Source organism: Nannobrachium achirus (genome assembly GCF_963921795.1).
Source record: "Nannobrachium achirus genome assembly, chromosome: 13".
NCBI classification, from domain to species: domain Eukaryota; kingdom Metazoa; phylum Chordata; class Actinopteri; order Myctophiformes; family Myctophidae; genus Nannobrachium; species Nannobrachium achirus.
Genome location: NC_137833.1, coordinates 12,340,419 through 12,360,842, shown reverse-complemented (window position 1 = coordinate 12,360,842; position 20,424 = coordinate 12,340,419). Strand labels below are relative to the sequence as shown.

The window sequence follows — 20,424 nt, the reverse complement described above, 5'->3', positions numbered from 1 at the left end:
TTGGCACATTTCATGGGGCAATCTGCCCAGATCATGCATGTCACACGTGTCTTCTTCTTCTTTTTTAGTTTTTTACTCTCAAAAAGTGTCTGCAATGAAGTGCATTTGAAACTACATTGCAGTGCACATCATGGGGTGATCACTGCTTGCCTCCTGTGAATTGTTTTATTTTTATTTTTGTTTTTTGTTTTTTATTTTTTATTTCGTTGCTGAGTGAGGTCAGCAGACAAAGTGACATGAGTGAGATGAAAAAACCTGAGTGAAATGTGCCAATGTCGACCAGAAACATCAGTATACAGCAAACTATTTTTTGCCACCTTTCCAGTACAGCAAAAACACAACAAAGAGCACATCTGTCCCTCAAACTGCACGATGAACAAAAAATAAAATAATGAACCATTCTGCATGCAGCGCACGGCAGCACGCGCACCCAGTGAAGCAGAAAACTATTGATTCGAGTTGGAATTATTTTCCACTTACAGTAACCAAAAGATTCCTTATAGGAAGTCTGGGCTTTGGGTGTTCCAATTCCATGCTACTAATGAAAAACTGTAAGTCGAGTTGCTGCCACAGAATACTAACAAGACTCGCTCGCATCGTTTCTCGACATAGTGCTATGTAGCTCGACGCCAACGCTAAGATAAACAAATAAAGTGGTACATGAAAGGGTTCATTAGGTATTGGAGCGGTGATGGCACGGACAAAAAGAAACCTTGGGGGCGCTCGGGTGAAGCAGTGCTTAAGTAGCTGCCCACCACAGTGGAGTCTAGCCGTTCAAGTACACCGCAGTTCATCCGGCTTTACCGAAACGTCTAAACAAACACAATTGGCCCGTGTTCAAGGCGGCGGGGGTCATGGAAGAAGTACTCAATTGGTTTACTTGAGTAAAAGTATCAGTGCACAAAAGAAACAATGCAGAAATGTTGCAAGTACAAGTCTGGTGTTGAGAATGTATTGAATGAACAGTAAAAGTACAACATATTGGCATCACAGTGTACTACCACAAGTTAAAAGAAATCTTCAATTCATGTTTTCTAAATGTTTTGTAATAATAAATCTACAAAGTAAAACAGTTGTATAATAATTGTAGTGGAGTAAAGTACCACATTTGCCTCTGAGATGTAATGGAGTAGAACGTACTGAAATTGTGAGAAACACTCCAGTAAAGTAAAAAAAATACCTCAACATTTTATTTAAGTACAGTAATTGAGTACAGTACTGTACATGTATTTAGTTACTTGGCACCTGTCAGCAAGCGAGTATTGGTCGAGAGGAATAGGACGAAGGCTCTACATCCTCCCGGTGGAGGCTCCTCACTAGCAGGTGAGCCAGTGAGATACAACAGCAGTCACAACACAGACATGTAAGTGGGGTGGAATTAGTTTGCTAAATGAGTACATTGGGGAGAAAAAGGGGTAAAAATACCACTCAAACCTTTTTGAAAAGGTACGAAAAATCAACCTATCCCGGTGATTCAGCAGTTATAGGACTTTTTTCCTCCATTTTTTCCAGCGCCATCAGTGGTCTTTTTACAGAGCGCCACTAGACGGATAAGTGTTATTATTACACACCACTCAACTGGAATAATGATACTATCATCAATGCGTTTCAATTCGGAGTCCCTCGCTAAACCCCCTGTAACGCCACGTTGTTCACCCTCCACGCTGTTGCCATCTCGACTTTTAACAGCCGCGTGAACTCGCTCAAAAAGTGTCGTTATTTCCCAGACGGCAAGCTCAAACAAAATGGTTCCCAACGGCAGAGGGGAGGCTTGCAAGCGTAACATTTTTTAAATGCAATCTTGGATTAGACCTTATTTTGCTCAACCTCCCCCCAACCCCCACAAATGCACTATATCGTCTCTATCGGGCGGAAACCTCATACTGTACGTCCAAAACTGTTCTTTTTCAGGATTCAAATTCAAAAGCATTAAAAGTAGCAGATCTACAACCTCAAAACGTAAGTATAGAGCGTTAATTAACCCATTTAGTGCTCCAGACATGAACGGGTTAAATGTCCAGCGTGCCTCTCGCAGGCTCCATCCGCGGCCAGTCTCTTATTTTGAAGGCCAGAAGTCCATTCCGTAAACATTTCCGGTTTGACGTCATGACGTCATTCAACGGAAGCGATCGTCACCCCATGCCGTTGCTGTAATGGCCGATCGTTGCCTTTGTTATTATGTTATTGTAGCGAGAATCTAATGCCATCCTTGGCTTTAAAAGTGTTGTTTGGAGAAAATGGACATTAAAGATGAGATCCACCGTCGGCCTCCATGTTAAGGGATTACTATTTTGTGCAGGTGGATCCGTGATGATGATGAATCGGCGAGTCCAATCGTGCCAGGACTTTCCAACGGACTGTAGGGTAAGGGTGCCAGCGTTACTCTATATACAGTATTTTACGCGAGTAAACTCGGGATCGGCACTCTAAATACTCGAGTATTTTTCACGAGTATACTCGGGATCAGCGTTAAATGAGTTAAGCCTGACAGTATGTCACTCCCCATCTCTCTCCCCCATGTCATGTCATCTCTATCAATACAGGCAAAAAAAGGAAAGAAAAAATAAATAAAAGGTATATGTCAGAATGTCTTCAACAGGGGGTCAGGGACCCCTAAGGGGTCCTCAGAGTTACTACAGGGGGGACGCCAAATCTTTGTGATTAGATCATTCTTTTATATTAACAACTTGAACCCACGCATCCCTATTCTGAGAAGAACTTTAGCAAAAAAAAAGAAAAGAAAAAAAGAGCAGACCAAGTACAGAGTGAAAGGTTAACTAAAAACACGAATCCAACATAGACTGATGACAGTGCTGTCAAACAAGTCTATGGATCTATCTCTATCGATGAAAATCTGCATCACACATTTATACAGTATGTAGAAGGGGTGCCTGCTTCATGTCTCTCTCAGCTAAGGGGTCCCTGGCCTGAAAACGTTGAAGACCCCTGGTGTAGGGCGTTAATTTACGGGTGAAAAAACCCCACAAAAAGTTAAAATTTGGATATGAGAGGCTTCTGCCCCGACAGCGACGATAGTATACAGCAGGGTTCCCCAATTAGTTTTCCCCAAGGGCCGAATTATGTCCAGGGTACCAAGCCGAGGGCCACAACATTGCAGGGGGCGACGGCGGCGTTCCTGCTACTCCAGCGACAGTTCAGATATCGTCGTTGTCGGGTGAGAATCTTGTATATCCAAAACCGTTCGTTTTGCATTTATCATTTTAAAAATGATTTAAACTAGTGAAAACAGCCGAACTACAAGCACACAACGCCTCGCGATGCGAGGCTTTGTGTGCTTGTAGATCTGCTGTTTGCACTACTTTTGTGCGACGGCCTTGGATGATGAAGCAGGGCTTTACTTTGCGAAAGAACATACACATTTGGAGATACAAGGTTTCCACCCGACAACAACGATATACTAGTGTTGTTGCTGCTCTTATACCACCATTATTACTGGGGTTGGTGGGGGCCAGACAGTAGCACCCCGCGGGCCGCAAATGGCCCGCGGGCCGCCTATTGGGGAACCCTGGTATACAGTTTGCTTCATCCAGATTCACTGGCCGTCCCCACAGGGCCCCTTGGCTCAAAGCCAATAGGCGATGTGACATTTGGCTTAGCAAACAGGTGGACGCGGCTGCATGGACGCTATCCATGGACATTAACACATAGACACTGTAAGTAGAGCACTTCAATCTAACTCTGTTTTTTATGGGTGTCCCCTGAAGAGACCGACAACTGATAGCTTTGAGTCCTCTACGAAGCCCTTGAACAATCTGTGAGATGTAAGCCAGGCAGTCATGTTAACCAGGGACGTGCAGAGAATGTTAGAGAGGCAGGGGCTGAAATAAAGAGCGCATCTGCGAGCTCTCAACACGTCGTGCTGTTGAGAGCTTGTACATCAGCTATTTTTAGTCAGAGACCCAGAGGCCCAAAAGCTCAAGGAATTGGGTTGAACCTGTGATCATGTCATGCCGTACTTTTTATTTCTGTTTTATCTATTAGTTTGGTCATTAAGGTCCACAGAATGTTTCCCGCTCTGCCGGAAACATCACGAAAATGGCCATTTGTATATTCACTGTCACATTGACTCCACTATACAGGAAAAGAAAAATATATATGAAAAAAGTCTGCTTTAAGTAGCATGCGAGGGGTCAAACTATGGTTCTTCATGATTCTGAATCCATTGCAAGCATTTGCTTTGCATGAAAAACATTCCTTGGGCTAAAATGGCCCCATAAAACTGTGAAAAGTGATGACTCATCACTTTTCACTTTTTAGGGTCTGTTTTTTCACGGAGCGTCCACATTGTTTCAATGTAAAAATCTGTGTTCAAGTTCAGGAGATATCGGAAAAAGACAATTCTCCTGAATGCTGCCTTCAGGTACACCATGGAAAGCAAAGGAGGGCATTTGTATTTCTTTCACCAAGCATCCTGCGTTCAAGAAAACACATTTTTCTCATCTGTGCCTTTTCATGACGGCCACTCCTGTCTCTTTCAACAGCCAACGGATAAACAAAACGAAGCAAACACACATTGTGAAGATATCTGTTGACTCACATTGGCTTGGACTATGACCAGGTAACGTGTCCTCTCCTCATAGTTCAGCCTCTCTGCCAGGACAATGGAACCAGAGAGAGTGTTTCCAACTCCCACTGTCCCGTTGGACACCTGGAAGACACCAACGAAGAGGGGGGATAAGCAATGTAATCACATACGTTAGAATGCAGAGAGACAGTGTAGTGCCTCAAAAAACAAGGGAAACCGGTCTAAAACGATGCTATCAAAATATTAATCTGTACATTGAGACTACAGGATCCAAGGTAAACAATGACATCTGCTTAAATATCATGCTCCTCAATTACATTCTTAACATTGTGGTCAAGAAAAACATTCCTAGGTAAAAACAAACAAACAGGAAAACAAATATCTTGGTCAGTCACTAGCATTGATCAAGGCAGAGACAGAGAGACATATAGGTAGAGAGAGATGGGACGGGACACTTTTATTGGTGTTTCACTCAGGTTGAGTTTAAATCCTATAACTTCACAAAAACTATGCCTAAACCTGGCAGAACCTTAGCTAAAACATCCTAATCCTAACCTCACAAACACTATGCCTAACCCTAAACTTAACCATAGCCACACATATAAGTTATACCTAAACCTAATCTCAAAACCCTGTCCACCTGAGGCGAAACACCAGGAAAAGAAAGAGTCTGAGTGACAGAGAGAAACATAGAGAAACGGAAAGAGACAGAGAGAAACAGAAAGAGACAGAGAGAAACAGAAAGAGACAGAGAGAGAGACAGAGAGAAACGGATAGAAATGGAGAGAAACAGAGACAGAGAGAAAGAGAGAAACAGAGAAAGCGAGAGTGAGAGCAAAAGTGACACAAAGCAAGACAGAGACAGAGCGAGAGAGACAGAGACTGAAAGGGGTTTAGGGAGTGAAAACTGAGGGAAACCAACTAATCATTGCAGAACACATTCGCAGACTTTTCTTTTCTTCTCTCTTTTCGTTACAGATTTATGTCAGACTAGTGGATAATACCGGGTCATTGGGGTTGTACTGGATGCCGTATTCTATCTGTCCGTTGGGTCCGTCGTCGATGTCCGTGGCGCCGTTATTACCCATGAAGCCCATGAAGATGGTGGTTCCAATGGGTGTGAGCTGCAGAAAGCAGGAGAGAATGGGAGAAAAATGTCAAAGGTTCACACAATACATACAGTACAGACATGAACACCTACTCACAGCCAGTGGTGATTGACAGCAAATCTTTAGTAATAGTCTTTTGAATAAAGTTTTAGCCATATTTCAGTAATTCTGACAAGTTTTAGTTTTAATCGCCAGGAAAGCAAAAGATTTTGGTCGACGAAATCTAGTTGAATTTGTTGACAAAATTGTATTATGGCAGGCCTTGATGGTGTCCTGATGCCTGACTTTACACTTGGTTGCATGCTGAAAATAATAGCCAATCTACAAGGTCACAACGCGTCGCAGCACGATATTGTGAGCTTGTAGATCTGCTATTTTTCAGAGCGCAACACCGGATGCAACCAAACATAAAATGACTTTAATCTTTTTGATATTGTGTATAGTTGTTGTCTTGTTTGAGTGTTGAATGTTTTGACATCATCGATGGGGAATCCAAGCTAATAGAAACTGCAGGCTTTCTATTCCTGAAATTATTGTGCTATAATGGAAGCCATTGTTCTTGCGATAGCCTAATCTTGTTTGTAATCTTATAAAAAAAAAGAAGAAAAAAAAGCGTAACGACGATGTCACTGCTAAGCACATATCTGAACTTCCCACAGCCCTCCTAAGAGATAACAGACCGAGTAGGATTTTATATTTTTATTTCTTTGCAATTTTATCATGAACATTAGTGAGGCCCAATCATATGAAGATAGGTTGAAAAGTGTTGAAGTCGTCCTTTAACACATTTAGCTGGGGGCCCCCCGTACTGGTCCTGTGGAGTTCTCTACAGGGGAGAGAACAGGAGTTTCAGTGGAGTTTCAAGGTGACGGCAAGTGAGGAATGAATGACTCACGCTTAATTTATACTTTGCCGCTCGCTGTCGCACGCCAAAAGATCGGCTATTTTGGGGGCCGCGTGACAGGGGGGGCCGCGGCTATGTTTAAACCAGGCTTCACTGTACTGGGGGAGATGGGTGTACCGCTGTGGGAAACACGCACGCATGCACACACACATGCACACACACAGTGACAGGTAGGAGAGAACAGTCATGGGTGGTTGGTGGTCTAGTTAGATCCTATTTCCATGGGTTTCAGATGTGAAAACACCTGGGATTTGAACCCTGCATCTTCTCCTGCCATGGGAAAACCAAGCATCCCACGACTGCTCATCTAAAAGGGGAATACCCACTTCTTTGCAGGGGGCATATAACAGTAGGATTCATGAGATTCTAGCCGGGAGGGCTACTTTGCAGTGGTGGAAAAAGTATTCAAATGTTTTACATAGGTAAAAGTATCAATAGTCGGGAGCCTTAGGGAGATAGAATCGTGCGTGCTAATCAGTCTAAAAGCGCCAAATTTTGCACAGATGTAGCCCACGGCGTGCTCTAATTATTTAGCTAGGGCGCCGAGTCAGCGACCTTCGGGGTCGCCACAGCAGCTAAATCAAGTTGGGCTCCCTTCGACTTTCTATACAGGAGGAAAATACCCAGAAAGAAATCTGCTTTAAGTAGGATGTGAGGGGTCTAACTAGGGGTTTGTCATGATTCTGAATCCACTGCAAGCATTTGTTTTGCACAAAAAACAACGAAAATGCACTGCTGCAGCCACTTGCCGCACGGCAAATTCGGAGCAGGTGTGCATGAGGTCATAGAGAATCATTGGTTTCTTAAAAAAATGTAAATCGTCCGTTTTTTTCCTCTGCAAAGTCCTTTAGAAGGAATTTGTAGAATCGGTATTAGGTTAAATATTCTAGCATCGCTCTTCATACTGAATGATATGCTTTTACACAATGTCGGGTCAAACATGTCAAATAAATGCATTCAAAGCTCGTTGGCTCCGTTTTTAATGTTGAAGAATCTTTGGAAAAATTCTTAAAGATGGGGTGCCATGATTTCTTTCCCCCTCTAAAACATGATTATCAACTATTATGATTATACTAGCAAAAAAGTGTACAGAAAGAGTTAAAATTAGGTTTTTTATGTGGACACACCCACCAGTTCATTAGTATGCCTGGTTGTCATGGTGGGTGGTGACCCAGCTGAACCCACTGAGCAATAGTCGTTTTTTACACGACTAGTTTTTTTTTAGCCTTAATTTCACCCGGCTAGATTCCGGTTATATTCACACCGAAAATATACTTTGCAATTTATTCCATGATTCGATAACAATTTATTAAAAAAAACAACAGTAAGGTGCTTAACTGATCTCCTAATATTGGACTAACATAATTATAATATCCGTTGATCATTATTAAGTATAGTTTAGATCTAGCCGAGATTTAGCCAACTAATTATAGTCGCCGTATCAACGTTTATATTTACACCGAATTTAGACAATTAGATTTAATCCATATTTCAATAAACATTTCTTTAAAAAAACAACTCCACGTTGCAGAACTGATCTCGAAATATTGGTGTAAAATGATTCCAATAGCCATCCGATCATTAAGCTATTTGTCTGGGTGTAGTCGTTGTATAGCCGGCTTTTCAACGCCTTTTTTTAAACCAATGTCAATATAAAGTCTTTAAAACAAAAATATACGATGAAATGAACTCCTCGTCTGTCAGTCAGACAGTGCAGTGCCGCGTGATTATGGATCCAACTGGGAAAGATGGATGGAAACGGCAAAGAGCGCTCGTTTTCAGTTATTGTCCACGACATTGCAAGCGGCCGGCGGAGCGCCGCGCGAGTTACGAAGCCGTGGTGAATGCAATCGTTATATTTACGGCCTGGGCAAGCGCACGATAAACGCCGTGATAATTGGGTTTTGGTGCACCTCGCGCGGTCCAAGTGACTACAACGGAGCGCTCCCTACGTCCGGTTCAGCCAATCACAAGCTTCAAAAATGAGTCCGGGGCGTACACACACACGCACACACACGCACACACACACACACACACACACACACACACACACACACACACACACACACACACACACACACACACACACACACACACACACACACACACACACACACACACACACACACACACACACACACACACACACACACGCTAACATTTAGTTTCCTCAACAATGTGCACTACACTAAAATGAACACAGGTGGGCAATGTCACCTTTTAATACGGCCAGAAAGTCTATACTATCATATCAGCATTGATGGCTGAGTGGATAGCGTCGCCGACTTGAGTGTCAGAGATTAGTGGATCGAATCCCACCGTCGCCCTACTTTTCACTACTTTCGACGGCCGCTAACGGCGAAATGTAGACTTTTTGTATCCGACTAATAGTGGTATATGTAGCAACCCGTGTAAATATAGCCGACTAAACAACTAGTCAAAAATATCAAATCTAGACCTTTACAACACTGATTTTCAACGCGTGGTGTAGAAGATAAAAACACGACTATTAGGCAACTAATACACCTCAAAATGCTTACTGGGAAGTTAGCCCCACCCACGTGTGTTGGGTGAATGGTAATTAGGGGAGGGGTTGATTCTATGATGTAATATTGTATCTGTGTTTTTGGACCGGCACTTTTGACCCACAAGGTGGCAGCCTCCAGGAAAACCCAAATAGAAAGGGAATACATAATTGCTCATAACAACCACACCTAATGAAGTACTGTCAACCTCCTAGACACGTGAAAAACAGAAAAAGTACAAAACTATGGCACCACCAGGGACGTGCTGGCCATTGGGAAAAGCGGGACAACTCCCGAATGTCTGGTTCATTCCCAGCCGAAAACATTAAAAATAAAATGTCGGCCTTCGTTCCATTTTGGGGGCTGGGCGGCCAACAAAGTAAATCGTCACTGTCGGGCAGAAACCTTGTATCTCAAAGTTTCAAAATTTTAATTTATTTTCGCAAAGCAAAGCCCTGCTTCATCATACAAGGCCGTCGCACAAAAGTAGTGTAGCTGTTTTCACTACTTTAAATCATTTTTAAAATGATAAATACAAAACAACCGGTTTTGGACATACAAGGTTTCCACAATGACGAAATATAACTCATGTAATTGGCCCACTGGCTTGTCACTTGTCATGATCTGAAATGGCAAATCTTTGAGTAGCAGCAGCGCTATAGAGATCTCTCTCTCTCTATAGCGCTCAATGAGGCCTCTCCAACTCTTTTTCACGGGCTGAATCAGGGGCCCAGCTTGTCCCTGGGCACCACCTCTTTAAAGGATGCCATTTCATTCACAATGCGTGATAGCAGTGTATAATGTATGTTTTGCACTGTAGGCGCCTGGGCAGACACAATGTGTGATGTATGTTTTATTATAGACACCACGCCACAAGGACACATTCATAATGCATAGGCACCATAATAAATACAACAATATAATGTATTTTATTCATTATTCTACATACAGTAGGGGAGCGTGTTTGCGTCGGAGGCTTTTACGAAGCTATCTCTAATGCATTAACAGTTTCAGCCCCCGCACATGCACTGACACACACACACACACACACACACACACACACACACACACACACACACACACACACACACACACACACACACACACACACACACACACACACACACACACACACACACACACACACACACACACACACACACAGAGGTGTACGCAGATAGGCACAACTTCTCACCCCTATCATGCACTAACACACGGAAAGTACAACATACACGCACACAGAGACACACACCACACAAAATGTGTGTCCTCTAGGCAGATTTCACGAGTCAAAGTCATCGTCTGCATTGTGTTGGTGGCTCGCAGTGGGGGGGAGGGGAGGGGGAGGGGTGGAGGTGACATCTGTGTCACACTCGCGTGCACACATACACGTATCAGACCAATTTCATGCACCGGAGGAAGAGCAAGTATTCTGACTATACGGAATAAAACGCTGTCTATCTTGGTGTGTGTGTGTGTGTGTGTGTGTGTGTGTGTGTGTGTGTGTGTGTGTGTGTGTGTGTGTGTGTGTGTGTGTGTGTGTGTGTGTGTGTGTGTGTGTGTGTGTGTGTGTGTGTGCGCGCGCGCGTTTTCTTATGATCCATGGATCACACTGTTATGTTCCACTCCGCCTTTGTGTGCAAGAACATGTGCACACACGCGCACGCACGCACGCACACACACCGATGGCAGAGGAAACTACAGTATGTAAGGCACCAACCTTGCTTATCATCAGAAGCACTTAGGGGGTTCAGTGTCTTCTTGCCCAAGGACACTTCGACACGAACACAGGAGCAGCAGGGAATTGAACCCGCTTTTGCCTGCTTTCTATCTCTTCCCTGACACCATCATTAAAGGATGTGTATCACTGGTGTATCAGGAGACCACAAGGTCTTCTCAGCTTGTAAATAAGCTTGTAGATCAGCTTTTTTTTTTTCAAAAGATTTTTGTATACATTTTGAAATGGAACACTCTGCTAATTACTTTTGCTACTTTAACTATATTTTGATGCTGACACTGTTGTACTTTTCTTCAAGTACATTTTGATTATGGGACGTTTACGTGTAACAGAGTATTATCTACATTGCGGTTTTGATACTTTTACACAATGCACAATGCACATGCAAGTACTTCTTCCATCTCTCCGGCACCGATGGCCTGGTTGCTGCCAAACTGTGCACACACACTCCCTGGATTTTTCACATGGGCCTGTTCTAGCATCACCATGAGGTTGACTTTTGCAAACCAAATGTTTTGACAGTACTCCTACAGATTTTGTCCAAAAATCATGCAAATCGGTAGACAGATCTCTATAGTCAGGTGATCAACATGGATCTGTCCAATTTTCCATATTCCATCCTGATTGGTTATAGTTCCCGTTAACTTAACCACAATAACAACCCGACCCGGCTGTTCCTTACCTCGTTGACCGCTACATAGTAGCGTGGCTGCTGGAAGCGTGGCGTGTTGTCGTTCCTGTCCCGCACCACGATCCGCACCTCGTGCAGGATGACCGTGCCGATCAGCTCGTTGGTGCACTGCACCTGCACCACGATGGTCGTGATGTACTTGGGAGGCTGAGGCCAGAAGACGAGACGAGACAAAGAAAAGAAAACAGGCAGAGAGTGAGTCAAACACTTAATTAGAACTGCAGACCCCGAGGTATGGACTGAGCACGTCGCACATCCAAGGACGTGACAGGCGCTGGACAGAAATATGTACGTGAGAAAGAAGAAAGCTCCGCACAGTTGTGCTGAGGCTACCATGGGAACAGTGTTCTGCACAGTGTTCAGAACAGCGATCTTCTTTTTCAAAAACGTAACTAACCACTTAAGCACTTGAACCCCAGCATCCATGTGCTAGGGGAAGGGGGGCATTAACATTGCAGATCTTCAAGCTTGTGCATTGGCTCTTTTTGGGGAAGAAATTTAGTGTAGAAGTGAAGAAAGAAGAAAGAAAAAGAAGCAGTTTAGGTATAGAGTCAACTCAGGTCCAGTTGCCTAATTCAGGCGTTGTAAGTAGGGATGGGACGATAAGCGATATTATCGTTTATTGTGATAAAAAACCATCACGATAATCGTATAGTGGAGATTGAATTTATCGTGATATCGTCCTCCGTCATGCACTGGGATCAATTCACCTTTTATCTGCCTAGCTGCATATCCGGTACCATTTAAACCCTCTATTGGTAAAACGTAGAACACGTCGCAACACGACACGTTGTGAGCTTGTAGATCGGCTATTTTTGGGGAAAATGTTCCGCCCCAGGATAATGGATTTTTATTGCAACAATATCGTATATCGTGATTTCTTTTCTCACAATAAACGTGATATGACATTTCCATATCGTCCCATCTCTAGTTGTGAGCTTGCATATCGGTGATTTTCAGATTGGAAATGTTCAAAAATAGCGATATGTGGAAAAACAACAACAACAACTCCTCTTTGGCCTATTACTCCTATCCTCCCTCTCCCCCAATCTCACCCAGTGACTTGGTGCTGTCACTGCTGTGTGCCAGCTAACTGGGCACAGCGCAGACTAATCCACACCACTATATCTCTCCTCACAATACTGTCTTTCCTTCTCTGGGATTGGTCATCTGTATTCAGAGGCAGTGTGTAGCAGGCACACACAATCACACACACATACAGGGCGTTGATGTTAACATGTTAATTCATGTTAACCCTGCAAGGCCCAGCGTTGCTTTTTGGCAACGTTTCTTAAATCATTTTTTAAAAAATGTTATAATTAGTTTTCCTGTTCTTTTTACACACTAACATCACCATCCTATTGTTTAGTATTACAATGCCATTGGCCACGATATTTGCATATAAATACCTACCACAGAAGCTGACATTCACACCTCCGAGAGAAGTTGAAATTCCAGCGTCTGGACGAACAACATGTCACTTTTTAACTGAAGCTATTTCTCACAAAAACATAAGTAATATTGCCTGTAATATTGTTTTTCGTGATCATTAGAATGTCTAGAACATGTACATATGTTATTATTGTGAAAAATATCCCCAAAATACAAATTAGAGCATGATTTATGATTTATGGCTATAAAACCTTACAAAAACATTATTAATTTTTTTAACATTACATTTTCCTGTGATTAGGACTCCTACAACACCATCTGATGTTTTTTAATTTTTTTGGGGCCAGTAGAAATTAATTCGGGCCTTGCAGGGTTAATAACTGCCGACCCCTCTCATGTCCTGCATTCAGAATACAAACTGCTCCCCTCTGGCAGACGTTACAGTGAAAAATAAGAAAAGATATCTGAATAGATACAAATACTCATTTATTATTTATCTGTTAATAAACTCAGGCCGTTTTTCTTGTTGTATGTTATGTAGCAGCCTGCATGTCCAAGACAAATTTCCCTCGGGACCGAATAAAATTATCTTGAACTCCCTTAGCAAGTTGACAAGTTTGTCCATGCATGGTCCAGCTCTATGGAATGCATGTGTTAGTAAAACGCATTCAAAATATTGATGCTCATATCAAGCTTAGGAAGTATCACGTTGCACACGGATTCCATATACATTCCATTGGGCTGTACCACCACACATGGGAAAACTACATCAACTTGGGACAGGAGCGTTTCCAATTGAGTGAAAGATGAACTATTTCTAAAATAAATCAAATATTTAGGGTGTCTTTAATTTTCAAATTTTAACTTAAATAATGTATTAACACACGGGTGACTACCGGTCATTTTGACCGATTTTGAGATCGCAAAGTGCAATAACTCTCCCCGTGAAGGTCTCAGAATTTTCCCCTTCCATGACTTTTCCTAAATACTCAAGACGTATGTTCTCGTTTTTTTCCCCTCTTCTGAAACGTTTCCTAAGTATGAAATAGTATACCATTATACCACTCAAATTGTCAGGTAAATTCTCTCCCTTTTTGCCCAGGAGAGCAACACCTCCTCCCCTGCTGCCAGCGGGGTTCTATTGTCTTCCAAATGTGAATTAGCATTTCAATTGACCTCTCAAATACTCTATACTGTAGCTGGAAAGTTCACTTGGTTTGGCACAATGTACCAGTCAATTTGACTGATAAATGCAGTCAGAGTGGGAGTGATTCTTTTTCAGTCACCGGAGTGTTAAGGCATAAAGGGCCAGGGATCCTTTTAAAAACACAAGCGAGCGATAGAGAACACAAATGTTGTTGTTCAAAGTGTGAAAATGGGAGGACAGGCCTTGGCCAACAACAGCGGTTGATTTGGACATGTGTAAGACAATGCTGATGAAACTCTTGGCTCATCTTGGCAGAAGCAGTTTGTTCCAAATGCCCTCGAGCAACCGGGACTCGTCAAAGCCTTGACGCCTTCTTAGATTCGTTCTGATGCTAAGCGTTAAGACTTGCCAAAAAGGTTGCTGTTTGCAGAACACCACTAATGGCTCTGGTGTTGTTCGGGGTAAAGACCGCTTCCCTAAAAACAGACAAGGTCTGTCTGAATCATTTTGTTTTCCTTGGACTTGTGGTTATTTAGAGCAGTGGTTCCCAATCTTTTTAGCCTGTGACCCAAAAGAGAAATTATTAGACATTTGTCTGGGACCTAAACTAAAATAGCAGATCTACAAGCTCGCAACTCGTCGGCTATTTTCACTACTTCTTAAACATTTGTTTTCTAATTTATGGAATTTCATTGATTTATTCATGAAATTATTTCCAAAAATCACTGAATTTTTTTCATGAAAATCTTAGCTTTTTTAGGAATATTTTTTTGAAAATGTTTTGAAATAATAATAATTAAAAACCAAATGTAGGAAACAAAATTAAGGGACGCATAAAAATGGCTCCCGAAACAGTGATTTAGAGGCATGTAAGAAATACAACTGTAGACTTGCGACAATTATTACTGGCTAAACCGTGATCATCCACAATAAATGCTGTCTCTCTGTGGCAGGAGATGGAATAAAGAACTGTCTTGACTATTCAGGACCTCAGACTGCTAACGCGATAAACCTCATCAGACCTCACAGAACACAACCAATTAATACTACAAAATAATGTCAAAAGAATAATCCCTACGTGACAATTTCTAAAACCGCTAGCGGAAAAACCTCTACACTTTGTACTGTAAATATAACATTAATTAACTTAACACGGCTGCCAGTATTTTCTAGACGACGTTGGCCTAGGTGACATGTTGAGCAGGATCTTAATCAAGTGGGTGCAGGGACGTGCTGGCCATTGGGAAAAGCGGGACAACTCCCGAACGGCCGGTTCATTCCCGGCCAGTCCAGGCCGGCCATTGGGAAAAAATTAAACCGTTTGCACAAAAGTAAAAATTTTACTGTTTGCACAAAAGTAGTGAAAACAGCAGATCTACGCACACAACACCTCGCACCGCGAGGCGTTGTGTGCTTGTAGATCGCTGTTTTCACTAGTTTACATCATTTTTAAAATGATAAATACAAAACAAACGGTGTTGGACATACCAGGTTTCCACCTGACAACGACGAAATACAACTCATGTAATTGGCCCACTGGCTTGTCACTTGTCATGATCTGAAATGGCAAATCTTTGAGCAGCAGCAGTGCTATAGAGAGAGATCTCTCTCTATATATAGCGTGCAATGAGGGCCTCTACAACTCTTTTTCCCGGGCTGAATCAGGGGCCCAGCACGTCCCTGAGTGGGTGTACGTTTAGGAAAATGTGCTCATTACAAGTGTCAACGACTTCTATTACGGAGTTACATGGGCCTTCTGTTGCGTAGTTTCACTTCTAAAGTTTGAGAAAACACAGATCAAGGCCACGCAACCCACTAACTTATCAATTATTAGGATTAAATCTTGACTTGAGACCAAAATACACATACCCCCCCTGACATCACTCTGTCAGGGGAACTACACTAAAAGAATCCCTTTTATGCCCATTATGGAGATCCCTGACGTCATCAATATTAAGCCCATATCTAACAGGACTTCATATGGGAAGGCCCATATATGGAGGAAGACAGCCCATATCTGTGTGGCTGGTTCTACAGAAAGGGTTCTCAATGTATGGGCATAAAAGGGATTGTATGTATGATGTCAGATGTCATAGATGCCATAGGACTTTCACGTAACGAATGACTGAGAAAGCATGTTTGGGCTCTCACAGCATATCTCTATATACAGTACATGGATCTCCATATATGGGTACCAGGAGTCTCCATATATGGCCTGGTCCGATATACATCACTGGCCAAATGGCGACAAGCGATCTCGAGGTCGCTTGTCGCCCTTAGGAGTCTTACTAGTACAGTAAAACAATGCCCCTGACCTTACGGGATTCATTATGTTTATATTATTTTCTCACTGGATCAAACGACGGCCACAATTGATTGCAAAGGTTTTAAGAACTATTTTAAGACATCTAAGAGGTTTTGGAAGTGTGTGTGCTTGTGTATGTATGTGTGTTTGGAAAACACACATACCGTACATAGCATGGCCCAAGCCAGAGAAACCATTTACAGTGCATTTGTTGTTTGTCTGAAACGCAGACAAAGATTTACAGCACTCATCGGTTAGCTGTCACATAAATTAAAAAGTGAGACGACTTGATAATTTCTGACTAGTCAGCAAAGCCAGCGTGTTGCATGCAAATGTTCAGCGCGCAGAGAGCCATTTCTTGCTAGTGTAGAAGCAGTGGTATCCCACCAAAGTCTAGGCCCTGGGTACAAGGAATGCATTATATAGCAGATATACCAGTAAGACTCCCTAATCAGGAGATAAGCGACCGTCAGGTCGCAGTGTGATTTTAGGGCAAAATGTGTAGGTTCAGTGTCCAAAAATGTGTTTGAAAAAACAGCCAGATGGTGGCGCTATATGGGACAGATCCATGTTGATGACATGAGTGTAGACATGCTGTGTACCGATTTGCGTGATTTTAGGGCTAAATTTGTAGGAGCAGTGTCCAAAAATGTGTTTTGCAAGAATCGGCCTCATGGTGGCACTAGAAGAGGGCCATGTGAGAATTGATGGGTGGAGGTTGTGGTTTGGCAGGCAAGGAGTGTGTGTGCAAAATGTGGCATGGATCGGGGCAACGGTTGCGGAGATATGAGCTGGGCAAAAGTGTGACGTGTGACTGACTGACTGACTGACTGACAGACAGACAGCTGGTCGAGGTTTTGATAGTAAATGCGACCTGACGGTCGCAACAAGCTCACCAAGTGCTGCGCTGCAAGCTTGTAGATCTGCTATTTTTGAGTATCGTGAATATTTGTGCAAGTCTTTGAATATTTCCAATTTTTTTATGTCAGTGGTGCTCAAACTTTTTCAAATAGCAGATCTACAAGATCGCAGCACGGCAGTCGGTGCCGCGCTGTGAGCTTTTATATCTGCTATTTTTCAATAGCTAAAGTATAAAATAATTAAGGCCCCTCCACCTTGGGCCCTAGTAACTCAGACAGTACAAAGGCAGGGCCCTTAGCCAATGAGGTGCAGCCAAAGGGTAGAGCTTTGTGCCCATACATGGTATTTCATGCAAGCCCAGACTGTTTCGTAGGAACAGTATTTCTAGTTAAGATTAATGTCAAAAACATCCAACAACTTCAACACCCCATATTATGTTTCTTTTCCACTGTTATAGGACCTCTTTTCCATTTTTTTCAACCTTATCTTCACTCCTCACTATAATGCTGTTTATAAGATGGCACAATTCCAGGGGATCCCCAGCTAAAGAAGCTGACACAGCATCACAATCATGTTACCCACTTTATCCATTTATATGTTGGCCATTCAAAAATGTGCAGCTTTACAAGCTCACAGCGCAAGCTTGTATAGGGTGACCATACGTCCTCTTTTGCCCGGACATGTCCTCTTTTAGGGGGCTGTCCGGCCGGTCCGGGGGGGTTTTATAAATTCCTTCAAATGTCCGGGGTTTCGCGCATATCACAGTTTAAGCACGGACATTTACAATGCACGTTCAATGGTTCTTTTGGAAACACACTGTGAGAGGCGCTAACCCCGGAACGTGTATTATTCATACTACTCTCTGCCTGCGATCCCTCCCTCCCTCAGCCTGTCTCGCAGTCGCTTTCAGATCAGAGGCAGAGCAGAGCGGAGCTCTGCAGCAGATCGCGCAGCGCAGGGCCAAACGAACTGCAAACGCTATTAATGCTCACTCCCTCAGCAACTGTGTTTACATTGGTGAAGGAATCTTGCCTGCTACTCCCTCAAACCTGGTCTAAAAATGACGGGAGACGGCTCTACGGATGCGTATCGGCGAGGCGAAGGTGCTCGCGACGACCGCGGCTTTCAATCACTGATGAAATGCACAAAAAGTGCGAGTGACCAACATTGAGAAGCAGAGCGTTCTGTCAGCAAAGCTGGTAGTCTTCTGTGTCCATTTAGGCATTTACAATTATAAAAGTTCTGCTTCAAGCCCATAACACTGCAAAGTAGCTTACAAGACAGTCTGTGCGAGGTGAGAGCTCTTCTGCTAACTAAATTGACAGAATCTTTTCTACAACCTTGTAAAGCAGAAGATACGGCGGTTTGAATAATGGGCTACCTCTCTTTTATTTAGTTACAAAGCTGAACGTTCATACAGGAGCCAAAAGGCATACTTTATCAGTGGATCTCTAGCCTATTAATAGATTTGTAAAGGGTCCAATTGGAACCCCCTCAAAATTGAATACATAATAGGCTATTAGTGGTATAGGGCATAATTGAGCGGTAAACTAGTAATAGAAAAAAAATTGGGGGAAAAATTATATATATATATATATATATATATATATATATATATATATAAATATATATATATATATGCCGGGTAGAGTGTCCTCTTTTTGGATTTTCAGAATATGGTCACCCTAAGCTTGTACATCCGCAGCCAAATACATATTGAATTTGGGGACGTCCTAGCTTGGCTTTTAACTGTGTGTTTCAGGCAGTGACCCCCAAAATAAACATAATTGAACTGGGGACACCCACCCTGACAAGCACTTGGAATTGTAGGCATTACATTTAATGTGACTCGGTTCCACAGAGGCGTTGTGAGCATGTAGATCTGCTATTTTCACAATGTTCGCCTATTGCTTACTTAATATTTGACAGTTTGGCCAGATTAAAAGGGCCTTGAAAATCCTTAAATTGTCACTTTATAAATGTGCAGATACCCTGTATACACTTGTGTTGGTTTGTTTATGGTTGAGAGGATTTATTTTTTTACATTAAGCTAATAATCTGGGGACCCCACAACATTATTTTGGGACCCCCCTGGGGGTCCCGACCCTCAGGTTGAGAACCACTGGTACGTCCAATAAGTAAGCCATTTACCATGAGAGGGAGTGGGTTGTTGGCTGATTTACCACTGTGTCAGGGTTGTGGCACGAGGCGAAGCCAACCCACAACCCTCGAATGGTAAATTGCTTTTCTACCACTTCTACCATATAAATGAAAGAAAACACAGTTGTAACTTGCATTGATCTTGGAAATGTTACAACTGCAACTCAACAGTGGGCGGGGTCCATGAGCCAACTCAAGGTTGTTGACTGATTTACCACTGTTTTAAGCCAATCAGAATCCAGTATCTTAACATATGACCACAAAAAGTGGTAGAATCTCTCTTTTCACCCAGTGGGAGGTACTCACATCTCGGTCCAGAACCCTCCCGGTGCTGTTGAGGAAGAGCCTCTGCAGCGCCGTGTCCATGATGACCCAGTAGTCGTAGTTGTCCAGCAACGTCAGGGAGATGGTTCTGCCGGGGTCGAAGGCTCGCCCGTTGATCTGCATGTTCTCCACCAGAACCGTACCTGAGGGAGAAAGGAACAACACATAACGGTGTGATTCAAGAGGAATCGCAAAAAGAAAGATCTCATATACTGTATGTAGCGTAAAATGACATCAATGTAAGGTGCTACAAAGTAACAAATTATGATTCAGGGGGGTGCAGTGGATTAACAAGTTGAGTTTGTAGATCTGTTTGAAATGACACCATTCCACACCTGGCAAATGTCACACATTTCTCCATGAAAAGGTTTAGATTTCCCACTGATTCGCCTATGATTTGCCAACGGCAGGCCCTCTGAAATCATCAAATGTCCTGTCTGTATCGGTATCCATGACCTCACTTGAACACTGAGCCCAGCTATACAATTATATAAGACTACACGTTCCACGTTAAACCCCACAATGCATTCCAAATACTAAAATAAAACCCTACTCAATCAATTACACACCATGAAAAAGGACAGATTACATTACAAAAAAATAGAATGAGCTAGAAGGATCACTACAAAAGTTACAAACTGGCTCACAATCATAGATAGAATGAACTCAATAATATGACCTTGCAGGCACATGCACACATAGACATCAAAGGGGGCTTGAGC

At 42.8% G+C, this 20,424-nt stretch overlaps 1 protein-coding gene across 1 annotated transcript in view; it reads right to left on the bottom strand.

Annotated features, from left to right (window-relative positions):
* Nucleotides 1-20,424, bottom strand: part of LOC308296680 (protocadherin-15-like) — a gene marked incomplete at both ends in the record, with an annotated part of 437,702 nt that overhangs the window by 350,234 nt on the left and 67,044 nt on the right. Inside the window, 4 exons of the mRNA XM_080740008.1 lie at nt 4,559-4,669; nt 5,551-5,670; nt 11,505-11,660; nt 19,685-19,845. Of these exons, the coding sequence (XP_080596134.1) occupies nt 4,559-4,669; nt 5,551-5,670; nt 11,505-11,660; nt 19,685-19,845 (548 nt within the window). The remainder of the gene's footprint in view (nt 1-4,558; nt 4,670-5,550; nt 5,671-11,504; nt 11,661-19,684; nt 19,846-20,424) is intronic.